At 37.2% G+C, this 16,053-nt stretch overlaps 2 protein-coding genes across 2 annotated transcripts in view; one reads left to right on the plus strand and one right to left on the minus strand.

The window, feature by feature from the left end:
* The first annotated feature begins 2,124 nt into the window (after positions 1-2,124).
* On the plus strand, positions 2,125-3,189 carry LOC140159582 (rhodopsin, GQ-coupled-like). The gene has a single exon (XM_072183074.1). The coding sequence runs from the start codon at positions 2,125-2,127 to the stop codon at positions 3,187-3,189; it is 1,065 nt and encodes a 354-aa protein (XP_072039175.1).
* An 8,410-nt stretch (positions 3,190-11,599) lies between these two features.
* Positions 11,600-16,053, minus strand: part of LOC140159123 (maleylacetoacetate isomerase-like) — a 35,960-nt gene continuing 31,506 nt past the window's right edge. The window contains 3 exon segments of the mRNA XM_072182481.1: positions 11,600-11,847; positions 12,283-12,370; positions 12,373-12,451. Coding sequence (XP_072038582.1) covers positions 11,697-11,847; positions 12,283-12,370; positions 12,373-12,451 — 318 coding nt within the window. The 3' untranslated portion in view covers positions 11,600-11,696.

Below are 16,053 nucleotides of genomic sequence, written 5' to 3' on the forward strand. Positions count from 1 at the left end.
GGAGGGTGTGTGGGGACGGGGTGGACACACGGGATGTGTATTCGTGTAAACGTGTGTGATATTTTTTTAATGATTTTTAAGAACTTGGAATAAGTGTAATATTTTTTATATTATTTGTATTCTAAATGACCGGGGATGAACGTGTAACAATTAGGGTAATTAATAGCATGCCATGTTATAGATTAGATCGTGTTAGGCGTGTTGACAGACGCTGTCATAATAAAAGCTTTCTTCAGATTGATTTTTAACACGTTTTAAAGCCTCGCTCAGAGATCCAATGCCGCCGAACTGTATTTTTCCTACGCTATTAACACAACCTTTAACCATGTTTCTTTGGCACGCACCCCCAGGCATCCCCCCCATTTTTGTAACCACCGATCCCGAAATCAGCGCTTCAAGCCAGCCCTGACAAATATAGGAATATTAAAATGATTAGTATTCGCAATATTGTTAGTAATTACCACAATCATAGAAGGCTGCACATTAACAAGACAGATAATCGATTCTCGCAACTATTCTCCTATTTATTTCTCCTCAATTCATCCTTATTCCAAAAACCAGTAAGTTATATTATTTTCCCTTTATTCTTGCAAGATGAGTTTATGAGAATAAATTTGGATTCACGCAATGTGGAGCCCGTTTCACACCAAAATTCACACCGACCATGGGCCAAAATCATAGTAGTGTAAAATACCAAATTTTTGCGCGAGCACATTGTCTTAAAAACATAAAACACCTTTTTGGAAGCTTGAAGGTTTTGTACAGTCTTTCTACCGAAAAAAACACCCCGGTATATATATTTATCCCACCGATAATAGCGGGTCAAAATGATGTAACCGAGGTTTTCTTTGAACAGGGAAGAAATTTTTTTTCCCCCACCCCCACCAAGAAAGCTGGATAAGCCGCTGCACATACAAATTAATTTTAACTTTGATATACACAGATTGTAAAACATGTAAAATGATCTTGCAACTAACTCGGATGCAAACTGAGCAGCGCAATTGTAGGAACATGTTTTGATAGAAAAAGAAACAGAATTGATAATAGCAAAATTAAAGAAAAATAATTGAATTGCCTTCACGTGATCTGGGATCTGGGAAATATATGTGAGATATTTGACAGGTGACTCTTTGACTAATTAAATTTAATAGATTGTTAATGATTCAGAGCGTGCGCAATACTAAAGACGGACAAAAACAAATCCATGTTTAACGCCATGTAGTAGGAGCTAGTAGGGCTCACAACATAATATATAATAGGGCTCGCAAAATGATTACGACAGAAGCGGTTTAATTAGCTGTGCAGACACTTGTCACCAGCAGATTGGACTATTGCAACAGCCTTTTGACTGATATGACAAATCTCTCATCACCAGACTCAAAACTGTTCAACGCACTAAAGCACCATTGTTAAGTTTTAGGGTTATTGCCAAGGGTAGGAAAAACTGATTCAATAACATCTGAACTCGTATAAGTGCTCCATTGGCTCTCCTTACAACAGCGTATCATAATAATTCAAAGTCCTTTTGGTGTACAAAGCTCATCACAAACTTATCTCCTTGTTTCATCTCTGACTTGCTTCAGCATTCAGCAATAGCCAGTTCGTAGACACCTGTGGTCATTACTCATTAACATCATTCTGGAACGCAGAACCCATAGTGTGTAATTCGCAGATAGCTCTTTCTCATGCTTGGTACTAAAGGAATGGACCAAACTACTTGTTGATATTAGGATTGCTCAGACTGTTGGCAATTTCAAGAAGCTGCTCAAATGTCATCTGTTCCAACAAGCCTGCCAGATCTGATTTAGCCTACTTAAAGTACCTTTGAATAATTATTTGAGCTTACTAAAGAAAGTTATACCATAGCGGGAACTACAGTTTCAGCAGAAATATTTCGTTTTCTTAGTACCGACCAAGAAAGTGAAAGCGAAATATTTCGATTTCTTGGAAGAATATCGGACCAAGAAAAGATTTTTGACCGCTAAAAATTCCAAACGTTTTGTCGTTGTTGCCACAACTTTAAACCTCTGCAGTGCCTGCATGGTTACTGCCGATACGTGTCGACGAGAAGTTGCTGTTTTTGTAGTACACGATTTACGCTAAAGCCAAAAATACATAGACATAATGGAAGAGCCAACTGCAATGGACATGGAGAATAGTAGCACTCTGGAGAATGATCTCTTCAACGGTATAGAAACTGCAGCAATACCTCGCATAGATGATCTTCAAAGAGTGATTACAGGAGTCTGTTATCTGATTGCTTCAATCCTGGGAATCAGTGGCAACAGTTTGGTCATATTCTCAGTTTTTGCTTCCAAAAAACTTTGGTCAACCAACAACGTTTTCGTGGTAAACCTGAGCGTAGCTGATTTCCTTACATCGGTGTCAATTTTAGGGAGCGTTGTCGTGACACTGAGTCCAGTAACCGTAGAGTATCCAATCCCAGATTGGCTTTGCGCGGCAGCTTCGGCTGTTGTTTCAACAACCTTCGGTTGCAGTGTCTACACTCTAGCATCCATTGCCATCAATCGTTTAGACGGCGTAACTCGTCCAACTAAAAGGTACAACGTCAACTATACATTTTGGATGGGACTTTGGGTTTTCATCGTATGGTTAATACCGTTTCTTGCAACTGTATTACCCCCACTTCTTGATATTGGTACTCTTGGTACAAATTCATATCTACGCACCTGTTCGGTCAAAGCATACCATCCAAGACAAGAACTACAAGGACACATTCAAGTGTTGACATTTTACCCCATACCATTGCCAGTCATCTGCATTTGCTATGTGACCATCTTCATCTACATTCGTCGTCACACTAAATTGATGGTGAAGACGGTTGCTGGTGGTGAAAGTGCTCAGGCCATAGCCTTGGCTACTAGCATGAGGAAACGAGAAGTAACGGTGGCAAAAAACATGTTTTACGTAGTTGCGATATTCATACTGTTCCTTAGTCCTTACGGTATATGGGTCTTTTTGGGCTTACATTTCGAGAGTGCTATTTTGTATGTTAGCACACTGGTTGTGTTCAACTCGTGCGTTAACCCTCTGTTGTATGGACTCAAGCACCCAACATTTAAAGAGATTTTCAAGTATATACTGTTATGCCGATGGAAACATGTCCCAGAACCTTCTGAAGGTTTCAAGAGATTACTGTCGGTGACAGACTTATTCGTAAATTCTTGAAGATAATGCTAAACTTCTTTTACACGCGTACTTATTTTAAAAAAAACACCAATGTAGCCTTGTACTGTTCTATCGTCGGTATTAATCACGCTGTCCTTTTGTTCCATTCCACAAATGCACTATTTGTGCGATGATACGAGCGCTAGAATGATTGCACAAGCTTGAAAAACGGTAACAAATGACATTTGCAATTCAAGTAGAGCATGACATTTTAGATAAAAATAATTACTTATCGGTAACATTGAACACATTGTGTATAAATATGGTTATAGTATTTAATTTGATGTTCGTAGTCAATGTTTTCACCTGGTAACCTGTAACTTGTTAAAATTTTGTAGCCCAATTTGTATATTGTGAAAATATGTTCATAAAAATGGGGTCAATTGAAATCTGTCACGGTAGAGTGGTTTTTCAATTGGCGCGTGAAAGTTAACGTTGGTGTAAAACAGTAAAAAAGAAGCGAACAGAGGAAACTAGTTTCAGCAGAAATATTTCGTTTTCTTGGTACAGACCAAGAAAGTGAAAGTAAAATATTTTGATTTCTTGGTACAGTGTTGGTAAAGACAAAGAAAAGATTTTTGACCGCTGAAAATCCGGAAGGTTGTACATTTTTGTTGTTGTTGTCACAACTTATTACCTACTACCCACAGTGCGTGCATGGTAACTAACTAGACGTGTCGACCAGTAACCATAGCGTATCCAATACCAGATTGGCTTTGCGCTGCAGCTTCGGCTGTTGTTTCAACAACTTTCGGTTGCAGTGTCCACTCTACACTCTAGCATCTTGCTATCAATCGTTTAGACGGGGTAACTCGTCCAACTAAAAGGTGCAACATCAACTATACATTTAGGATGGGACTTTGGGTTTTCATTGTATGGTTAATACCATTTCTTGTAACCCCCACTTCTGGATAAACTTCTTTGAATAGTAACATATAGGGTGATCAATTTGATCTTCACCCTCTTTCACGAGAACGCCACCACAGCCTACATCACTAGCATCAACCACCAGCTGGAACTGCTTCTGAAAATCAGGTGTTGATAGCACTAATGAACTCATCAGAATTGACTTGATCTTGGGAAATGTATTCTCACATTACTCTGTCCATATGAATTATTTTTCAACAAATCAGTCAGAGGCGATGCTATGTCCGAAAAGTTTGGACAGAAAATATCCAACCATACCGAGAAATCTCATGAGTTCTCTTTTGATTTAGGCATGGGGTATTGCTAAAGAGCCCCAACTTTGGCTTTGATGGCTTTGACCTGGCCTGGACCTACCCAGGTATATGACTGGCATGGCAAAACTCAATTTTAACCAAATTCACTGCTTCATACAGTTTCTGAAACAACTGATGGAGTTGCCCCATGTGCTGTTCCCATGTTTGGCTGTAAACAATCAAATCATCAACATACGCCTCGTAACCATGTCATCTCCGATTTGGTTTACCATCCTTTGAAAGGTTGCTGGCGCATTTTTCAAACCAAAAGGCATAACCTTGTACTGGTAAAGACCAAATGGTGTAAAGAATGCGGAAATCTCTTTGGCACGGTCTGTGACTCGAACCTGCCAGTACCCTTTCAAAAGATCAAACTCGTAAATTTTGCATTCCCGATTTTGTCAATGCATTTAAATGCAATCATCAATTCTTGGAATAGGGTACAAGTCCGTCTTTGAATGCAAATTTGCAGATCTCATAATCTGGCTTGGGAACAAGGTGAATTCCATTCACTGACATTTGGTTCAATTATATCATTGTCTTACATAATTATATTGAATCCCTTTCTTGAGATACATGTACTCCATTTTCAATGGATTCACTCTGTATGGATGCTGCTTAATTCTCGCGTTTCACAATACGATGCGCCTCCAGCCTCTGAGTCGACGCCAAAATACGAAGTGCATCATCGGAAAATGTCGACATCCAAAGCCCGCGTAATACGAATAAAATACAGGAACATACGAAATATACATCATTGTGGGTTTAAATGTCATTATAATGATGTATTGCTGCATGCGAATGCACACTAAAACAACAATTTACAATTATAGTAGATCCATTTTCTATCCATTGATCACATGGAATCCTTCGTGGAGCTGTTTTTAACATATTTATTATCACACTCGCGTGATAGTTCAATAGTAGCTAGAACGGCGATGTCGACTCGGGGAGTCAACAATTTGACTGCCAAGAGCAACCGCTGGCGGCGCATCGTATTGTGAAACGCGAGAATTGGTTTTGTGTCACCAATATCTATATCATGGAATGCAGTATTTGGATTATCTTGGCTTACAATTCACCGAGAGTGCGTGCATGCAAACTGTTACAATTGACATTTGCAAATTAATTTCTCATTATTATTTGCAAGTACAGCATGACATTTGTGGTGTGATCAAGCAAAATCAGTCTGATGTCGGTCATATTTAATTGTCAGTTTCTTAAAGGATTGTAAATAGCATTTGCAAAGCTCCATTTTGCAGAAGACCCCATTGAAATTGAACAACCAGATCAAAAGAGCAATTAAAGAATGACCAAAACAAGAGTTAACGAAAGGAAGGCTGTATCTCAAAATCAATCCGACTGCTTTTGCTTGATCACATCACATTTTAGATTAAGATAATTATATAATTACACATCAGTAGCATACACCTGGACACATTGTGTATAAATATGGTTACAAATTTCATTTGATGTTCGTAATTAATGTTTTCACCTGAAAACCTGTAACTTTCTCAAATTGTGTAACCCAATTTGAATATATTTCGAAAATCTGCTAAATAATATATTTAAATATCAAAGATTTTAGTGTCAATAGAAAAAATCAGAATGGTTATGAATTGATTGAATATCGTACGCGTAGAAGTTAGCGTTTGCGTAAAAACAGCAATTATTTCAGTTTAATTGATTGAAATAAACCTCCCGCATCGTCCGCACAATAACGAATAAACAAAAACAAGGAAGTTATTAAAACTAATTTTAGCCGAGATATTTTGCTTTCTAAGGTATTAACCAAGAAAGTGATCAAGAGAAATATTTCGAATTCTTGGTACAGTCTTGGTAGATCAGAAAACAAACAAACAAAAAACAAACTGACTCTAGAAATTCCAAAGGTTGTATAATTATTTAATGAGTTAATATGCGCCTTTACGTACACGAAGCTTATATTATGGCAAAAAGAACAAGCTTACATCTGCTGTGCTTGAATAATGATGGCTGTTGTCCGGTCCTTATTGAATAACAGAGGTAAGTTATGAACATGAATGTGTGAGTCATACGATGGCAAGCCGGGATATTCATACGATTAAGGCGTTGGACTGCGAATCCAAGGGTCCCGGGTTCGAATCTGAGTGGGTCCACTTGAGCTCGGCTGTCTCTTTGTGTCCTTGAGCAAGGCACTTTATTCTACTTGCTTAGTTCTTCGGAGGGCACTTTACGCCGTCGGTCCCGTGTACATGTATTTCCTCACATTATAATGCAGTGTGTACGTTAAAGAACGCCACAGGCGGAGAAGAAGAAGAAGGAGAAGAAGAAGGAGGAAGAAGAAGAAGAAGATCCGACCGGCCGTAAGGAACATCGCATCATCTCTATACCCAGCTAATCGGCCTTGTTTTACAGGCAGTGATCACAAGCTATCAGACTGAAATATTGAGATATTTCGATTTCGTACGCCAGAGTTACCATCTACGTGACTGTTAACAGGCATGAGCGTAGAAATAAGCTTTCAATCATTGCACAATCGTTAATATAAACGTTTATTAACTATATATAGTTTTGCATTTCCATTAGACTATATGCTAAAAAATAGTCGATATTTGATTTCTTCATTCTGACATTGTCTGATGAACGTCTTCAGCTTTACTCGATATTAGACTATATGCTAAAAAATAGTCGATATTTGATTTCTTCATTCTGACATTGTCTGATGAACGTCTTCAGCTTTACTCGATATTAAAGGGGCATTTCGTGATCCACAGCCTCATCCCCCTACTTTTCCCAAACAAAGTTGAGATTTTTACACCGCTGGATACCTCTGGCTACATAATGTTTATGTACCAAATATTTCTTGCAGATTAATTCGTTTAGCAAAAATATCGGCAAATTTGAATTTTGTTCTGGTGCACCAGAACGAAATTACAACGTATTGTCTATGGAGCAGTGTAATACACATAATCATGCATAACTCGCAAACGCAAAATCGGAATCAACTGAAATTTTGGAAATAAGCTTTTTTCGTGGATATTTACTGAAAAATATCATAAAAAGTGGATGCTAGGATCACGAAATCCTCCTTTAAGATGCAAATAAACAGTCACTACAAATCTTGGCATATATAAACAGAAGTGGTACGACTTTCAGTCATTGTATGTCCCCGAGTAAAAAAAAATCACCTGGGGAGCTGGCAAAACTGGTTAGACAGAGGGCGTACGGTCACTGAAAAGATCGGACTAATCAGGGTTAATGGATTTATAAGCAGGCGTATGCAACTATGCATGATGGGCAAGTGGACTACGGGGTGGAGACAGCTTTAAAAAAGTTGTCATGCTATTTAAGGGCTGGGTAAAGGGTATAAATTTAAAGTACTAGTAACTAGAGAGAGAGAAAGCGACGACGAATCCCAAATCACAAGTGCAAATGTGCATTAATTTTGGAAGGTTCATGTTTGTTTTTAATTTTGGGGCATCGTTGTCAATTTGATAGAAAATTTATTTTAACCCTGCGATTTTATGCAACAAATAATATCAATCACTGCATGTACGAGTGGATATTCATATGTAGTGGTAGATAAATGATAAAAGAGTTTAACTTCTACACTTCACTATTTTTCGCTCACCTGGAACGTTTTCACTAGTGCGACTAGCGTCTTCAGTAGCTAGATGGTGATGCTGTAATGATATCATTGTCTACAATCGGGAAATCCTTCACTGATGACGTCATATGATTGACAATAAAGGTTTTGTCACCTTGTCTTAGATAGGCCTTTCTGAGAAGTTGCACAGAGTGTTTATGACTGCGGGAGTTTCTACAAATTAAAAAAACGCTTAGGAGTGCTTTACATGATGCAGTCATGTCTACAGCAGACGATGGTGGACTACATTATTCAATGTGGCAACAGCCAAAAGCGTAAACAAAACAGACAATATGACGGCAACACTGCCTGCACGATGGACGCAATTATTTTTTCCCGGAGCCAAGATCCGTTCTTAGCTCTATTGGCCGGGTGGCCCCATCACAGAAAAAAAATGCACAAAATATATTTCCCAGTGCAATATATACATTTTCACATGAAAATAAATAATTTTAAATTCAAAGAAAAAAGAAGAAGAAAATTTTTTAATCATCGCCGGGGATGTGAATCGATCTCGGGACCCTTGGCGTGGGCGGCGAGACCCGTAACCACTACACCACGTAAACTCATTGATACACGTAGGGGAAATTTTCAGTATATATCGTAACATATCGTGCGTTATTCATACAAAAAAAATTAAAAAAACAGTACTTACAATGAGGTTCACTGGCGAACCTCAACGGATTTTGACTGATAAAATAGTGCTTAATAACATACGTACAGTTTTGGAATAATTTGAGACATTTTTGTGTTTACGTGTAAAACCAATGACAACGTCAAAATTGAGCCAATCTTGGCCGGCCCCCCTGTCTACAGTAGAATTCATCTCGACATTTGCAGGACTTAAACCCCATTAAAAGCTATTAAACCAAGATAACACTCATTGAAACAGCTCAACTGATTAAATCGGATCTTCTCTGGTTTTTGTTTTTTGTTTTTGGTTGATTTGTATGGCGCTTTCAACTACTGAGGTTATTTGCGCCAGTACTCACTCCTTTGTCAAGTTGCACCTGTATAACTCCATTCAGTCACAATACGTAATTTTCTGCTTCACTGCATCTTAGTTATTTCTATCCTCTTCATGCCTAGCTCGTTGTATATCTCCTGCTGTATATGCTCGTACAATAAGATTGTTTCCTCTGTCTGCGTGGTAAAAACCAAACCAGGGCTATGACACTCACCTCATTTGCATGGCAAAATTACCCGTCTCCTCTGCAGCCAATTTGGTTTCGCTCCATCGAAATCAAGCTGGTCACGGAGGAGACTACCCTCCTTTGTGTTTGTTCATTTGTGTATGGAGAGCCCTTTTTGGAGTCTATAATGACTTAGGCTACGCTCTCAGCTAGAGTCCGACGCTGCATTGTACTAGAAATACCTTTTTTGTGAAATCGCTATAGAGCCAATCGGGAACACGTATTCGTTTTGAAAATATAGCATTAAAATTTGTATCACCCTTGTGGCCCCCGTGCAGTGGAAAACCTCAATTCTTTCATTAAAAGGAAATGAAAATTAAAAAACAAGGATCTACCTGTGCACCTATAAAATGGGCACAGCAATTTGTCTCAAATATGAATGAATTTTAAGAAACATACGGGATATGATGAACATTGACATGACGCCATGATAGTAGGATCTATTAGTCGTTTTATATACAATGTGCATACCGTATTGTCATAATACCAATATTTGTCATTATATATGATGAGTAATATTTAGCAACGTAAATGTGCAGTTCATATGCACAAACGAATACTGATCTTTATGATATTCAGGTTTTTGTACATCACATATAACATGTCACATAGGAGGTCATACGTGTTGACCTTCATCTATTGTATTTGTTCATCTGTGTATGGAGAGGATTAACGCCATTAAAACTCCATCAGTATTAGGGCGTAGTTCAGTGAACTCACCGGATTGCTGTTCCAAGTACTTTGATAATACAGATAATATGTATTAATGGGTCGAGGCGATTGCATTGAAAAACCTAATAAATTATTCATAACAGTTACGTAATCAATCGATAGTGCGGACACTTTTTATTTGCAAACCACCAAAATTCGTGATCTTTTAGCGTTGGAAAAGAAACCACGTGAATAGAGTGCCCTCTCAAGAATATCAACTCTCTGACCAAACGGTGTCTCTTCAGAGCCACACCAGGCTGAGTCAGCCGAGGAAGGGCTAAAACGTGGTCAAATTACTTTGCATGATCCTCCGCTAGCTTGACTTCCTCGCATCCAAGCCTGTTCCCCAGAGCCCAAGTTTGCGTTATCCATCCGACACCACGTGGAGGTTTGGGTTGAGTTGCCCGCGAACAAATACTATGCCAGCTCTGCGGGCCTTGTCGGACTCTTCTCTGGTTGTGCACATGTGTCTGTTTTATATGTGCGGTATCGCTATGAGGTGCTATAATACAGCTTCAGTTGGGTAACTGATTATAAAGGAAACGCAAGGAAATAATGGTATGTGGACCTTTGTTCACGAAATGAGACAATGGCCTGCTTTTTGTTAACCAGCATTCTTGAAAATGAGCAACATAATGATTGTTGACTTAACACGGTTTGGAAATAATTTCTTCATATTTTTGGTGTTATCTGTCGTTTACATATCCTTCCTAAAACACAAAAGTGCGACTATTTCCAAACACCTAAAAAAAAAAAAAATTTAGGACATGTTACAAAACTATATTTTCTAGAATTTCATAGAATAGTTTAAATGTAGCTTGTACCGTTTTTTTATGGCATCCTTCAGAACGGAGCGGTCCGTTACCAATATAGCTCAATATTTTCGGTCAAATCTCCATTCAATTAACACGAGGAGTTGGCTAGCTATGAGCTAGCTATGCTTTGCCCTCACTCATATTCTACGAAAGTGCGACTATTTCTGAACATCTAACCTAGCTGTAATTTTAGGTCATGTTAGAGAAATATAATTGCTAGAAGTTTGGAGAATAGTTTAAATATTGGCCGGTTATTTTTCACACAGTGATGTTAACTAGGCAAATGCAATATACTTCTAACATACACTATTTGTAAAGGTCGCGCGTCAATGGTGAGAGTGTGAGCAGTGTATTGTGTATAGGAAAACGGACAGTAACTGCAGTATGAGTAGCCCCAAAAGACAAGACAGAACCCATTAAACAATCTGGTATTGTGTATGAGATCACCTGCGTTGATTGTGATGCCAGTTATATTGGCGAATCTGCCAGGAAGCTAGAGAAAAGGATTAGTGAACACAAATCCACGGCCGGCAGTTCCAAATCAGCAGTCAGTGAGCACGTCGTTAGATCAAAAGGACACCAGATTGATTGGGAAAATGTAAAAGTTCTAGAACGGGAGCAGCTGGAACGGGAGCAAAAAGAGTATTCCCGTAGAGTTCTGGAAGCTATACACATAAGAACTCAGAAACCGAGACTGAATCGTGACAAAGGACTCGAAATAGACCCTATCTGGGGTGGCGGCATTACATCGTAACATCCTATGACGTCATTCTGTCAATCATATGACGTCATCAGAGAAGGATATCCTGATTGTAGACAATGATATCATCACAGCATCACCATCTGCTGAAGACGCTAGTCGAACTAGTGAAAACGTTCTAGGTTAGCGAAAAATAGTGTAGTGTAGAGGTTAAACTCTTTAATCAATCACTGCGTGGTTTTATTTCTTTATTATCGGATCAGCAAAAGGGTTAAAATCCTCTGGACAATCGGGCTGTTTGGTCGGATGTGATATCTGAAAGGCATCTAACTCCATTAAGGCCTTGTAGATACGTTGTATTGTAGAGAATTGAGACAGGTCCACCCCAAACCTTAAAAGAATAGTAAAGAACAATAATCATTACACAGATTATTCGATACAGACAGTATAATTATTGCAATAGCTCATGACGTGCTACAAAGTGCTCCCTAAATGTAACAGAGTGAGTATATGTACGCCAAAAAGTGTGAAATCTTTACCCCAAAAGAATGAATTTCACTCTTTTGGAGTGAAATACAATCTTTTGGAGTGAAATACACTCTTTTGGAGTGAAATTCAAGCTCTTTTGGACTGAATAAACACTTTTTAGTACCCAGTCTTTTAGTTCACTCTTTTACATTGAGAGAGTACCGTCAAAGTGGTAAATTTACAATGTTTTGTCAGTCACGTAAACCTATAGCTTACAATCTCTCCATATAGGAACATATTGTATCACATTAGGGTTTCTTAAGTATTTTACCAAAGTATTTGTCATACAGCTTCATACCTGCTGATTCCATTGTATACTTGTGGCACCAAACATATATCTGCCATAGTTACTACATCACCAACACAATATTTGCCAGCCGTTTTTGCAAAAATGTTTCTAGAGTGCGTAAACCTTTATCTACTACATCATGTCCCCTTTGGCCATCTGCCTGAATCACACTACGTTTCTGCAAAATTGTAATGTCATAAGATATATGCCATTTAGTTGGTTGGTTGTATATTGGTGAATGAAAGGATACACTATAAAAATGTGTCTTTGGAAGATGTCTAGTATTTAAAAGCCTTTTATATCACGGCATTAACAGCAATGTGTCTTGCGTGAAGACATAATCTAAGACATCCCCCTGCTTGCTACGCCCCTGACAGAAGGGAGTGTTATGAGTAACTTCTCTAGATCATATCCAGATACTCGTTTTAATTTCTTACGACCCCTAGCTGTATTAAATTTTTTTTAAAAGTACAACGAGCATCAACATCATATTCTGATATTTGAAAATGGGCGATTATCACTCCTTTCTTGAAACAATATCTGACTTAGACGCTTAATCCCCCCCCCCCCCCAAAAGAAAGAATGTGTATGCCCAGTTTATGAAATCCTGATTCCGCCGCTGACATGGCTCTATTGTTGAAGTTTACCTAAAGCAGTATTCAGACTTTTTATTGTACGTACAATATTGTATGCAACATATCTACGTTATTTAATCTATTGCCATTCTATTTCCAGTAATGTTTAAGTTCTAACGAATGTTTGATGACGTAAAATCGATAATATATTTCTACTAGATATTACATGTAACATATTATCGATTTTTCGTCATCAAACATTCGTTAGAACTAAATCATTACTGGAAATGGAATGGCAATAGATTAAATAACGTACATATTGTACATACAATATTGTACGTACAATACTCGGAGTCTGAAGCCCGCTTATTAGATCCGCAATCACCAGTATTAAAGTTTAATGACCTTATAGAATAGAAATTAGTCACAGTTGCCGAAACCACTGAAGCATGAATCCCGGGACTGAATTCAACATTTTAATAATAATGGTATATTTTCCATAGTTCTAACTTCTATTAACTACCAACGTCCAACAATTGATATTTAACTCCTGTCAAATTGGCATTTTAACCTGTAATAAATTGCAACACAAACCTGTAATAAATTGCAACACAAACCATTTTGGTGTTATTATACTTATAAATATCATAGAATAAATATATTAAAGGTTTACCATTACATGGAAAATAGAACACGTAAAATTAGGAAAAGGGTACGGATTTTACATGGATACAAAAAATACTCCAATTGTGGCAAAACATATGCAGTAATACCAACTTGTTCTTGTCATGCCTCCAGTCAAAGGATAAAAATGTATAGGTTGCCAAATCTACAATTTTCAACTGCAGTTTGGTGTATGTTGTACTAGTAAGAAGTTTTCATTTGATAGGCTAAAAGGTTCAATGTCATCATAGGGAACTGTTTCAGTACGCTCCGATTTTGTTGATACTCATTTCAAATTACTTTTCTTTATTATTATATAACTTTAGATAACTCTCATTTCTAGTCAAATAAAACAGTGGACGTTTTACAACTTTATGCACAGCGGTTGGGACTTTTTGGATTAGCTTGGATTTGTCATAAAGCCGAATAGGTGTAAATCGACCCGTTTTCATGGCTATATCAATTGCTTTAAGAAAATAATGAATGTAATATTGTAAATAAATACTGCATATTCACCAGTTCACTTCTATATACATTTCAAACGATTGATCATTATTTTATTTTATTTTTATATTGATAACTTCGGCAAAATGCAATGCAATAAACGACGTTTGAACATTTTGGTACCATTCCATCGTACCTTCTAAATAATTATAGAGAACATTTATGATCTTTTATGCCATTTCCTTTAGCATCTTTTGTCTGTTTGGCATGTTTTTGTACCTTTTTGTGTTTTTATTTATTCTCTTTGTTTGATTTTGGTGTTATATTATGCCTCCCTCAATTTATTGTTCATCAATATTGGTATTACTCAGAACAGTGATTTTGAGTATTCGACACTCGCGAAATGATTTATCATACATGTTCTAAAATTAAACTGAGAATTTTGTTCATTTTGAACATTTTGAACATAAGAAAAGAAATGATGTTCAAATTACTTTTTGGATAAAAAAATATCACAATTGTACAGAAAATCAATGATTTGATACTTGTTTCAGACTCGTTTTACCACAAACACGGAGCTGAATTTTAATTTACTTTAAGGCTTGAAGTTGTACCCAATTCATTTGACCAAGAATCCTAGAAAATCTGGCCCTAATATTTTAAGGTTTGTGGTATTGCGGATGCTCATCTTTGACGTCAATATCAGACAGAATTTGACTTTGATGCATGACAATGGAACCAAAATCCTTGATCCTGCACTGTATAACAAAGAAAATACTATAAATTATAGTAGTTATATTATTACTACTACCTAAGGAATTTATGAAATGATGACAAGTTGAGTTATAACGTCAGCAAAAAAGGTGTCCTTTGTTATTATTTTAATCAATTAATAGAACAATAGAAACGAATCCGGGTTGTTAGTTATATAAGCACACGAAGGAATACTAGATCTTCAGTTGCTGCTATAATCTTCGAAAAGGAAGAGTTGTGATACATGCCATATCAGTCTTCGATTATTTCCTCGGTTCAATCGCCTTATTGGTAAGTTCTCATTTGAATTATCTTTTGCTTCTTTGATATCTTGTAGTCTTGGTGAGTGTGGTATAATAAGCTGTTCCATTTAAAATCCACACTACCCCTGTGGAAGATTTTGGAAATATGTTCCACAGGGGGAGTGTAAATTTTAAATGGAATGAACATATTAGGCAGTTCCATTGAAACTCACCCTCCTCTGTGGAAGATTCAGGTTGAATCTTTATCAGATCAGAGGGTGTATGGAATTCAAACGGAGCAGCCTAATGTGCTAATTCCATTTGAAATTCATACTCCCCCTGTGGAACATATTTTCAAAATCTTCCACCACAGAGGTAGTGTGGATTTAAGATGGAATAGCCAAATGTGTAGCAAACTTCATCAAAGTGTAGTTCCCATTATGATGTTTTTCCGCTGATACAAAAATAAAAGTTATTAAGCTGAATTTTGTGTGGAAATTCAAAGGAGATCAGGTTAACTTATTTTGTATGAGTTGCAACAATTAAGTATTTCCAACTTGAAAAGATGTGTAATGTCAACAAAAGAAAAAATTTAGGCCTACTTTGTTTTACTTAGGCCCTATAATCGTGTCAGGTCGAGCCAACACAAAATGTTATCTTTGTTGGATGGGCTCAAATAATCGAGTTTCATGAACTATTTTCATATTCAAGTCCTGACAAGGCATAAATAAACAGAAACAACATAAATTAAAAAGTTGAATTTACAGCGATCAATGGTTATTTAAAGGCCGATACAGTGATTTGCTCATCCGGACGATCGTAAAAATCATTAAAATTCAGATTTTGGTACCTTTGTCATTGTTATACTGTGTTAGTATAGCCTGCTAGTGGTTCAGCTGAAAGCCGTGTATTTAAGACAAAATCAGGCATTTATAAAGCTACATGTATTCAACTTCATCAATATTGCTGTTTTCTTCGTTATTTTCTTCGTTATTTTCTTCGTATTTTTAAGTTCAAAAATACCAAATGGCAATTTGAATGACTTATACTTCATTTTTAAACAATTTATAAACAATTTTAATTTTGGTACACTTGCGCTGGTA

This window comes from Amphiura filiformis, chromosome 8, assembly GCF_039555335.1.
Source record: "Amphiura filiformis chromosome 8, Afil_fr2py, whole genome shotgun sequence".
In the NCBI taxonomy this organism is placed as follows: domain Eukaryota; kingdom Metazoa; phylum Echinodermata; class Ophiuroidea; order Amphilepidida; family Amphiuridae; genus Amphiura; species Amphiura filiformis.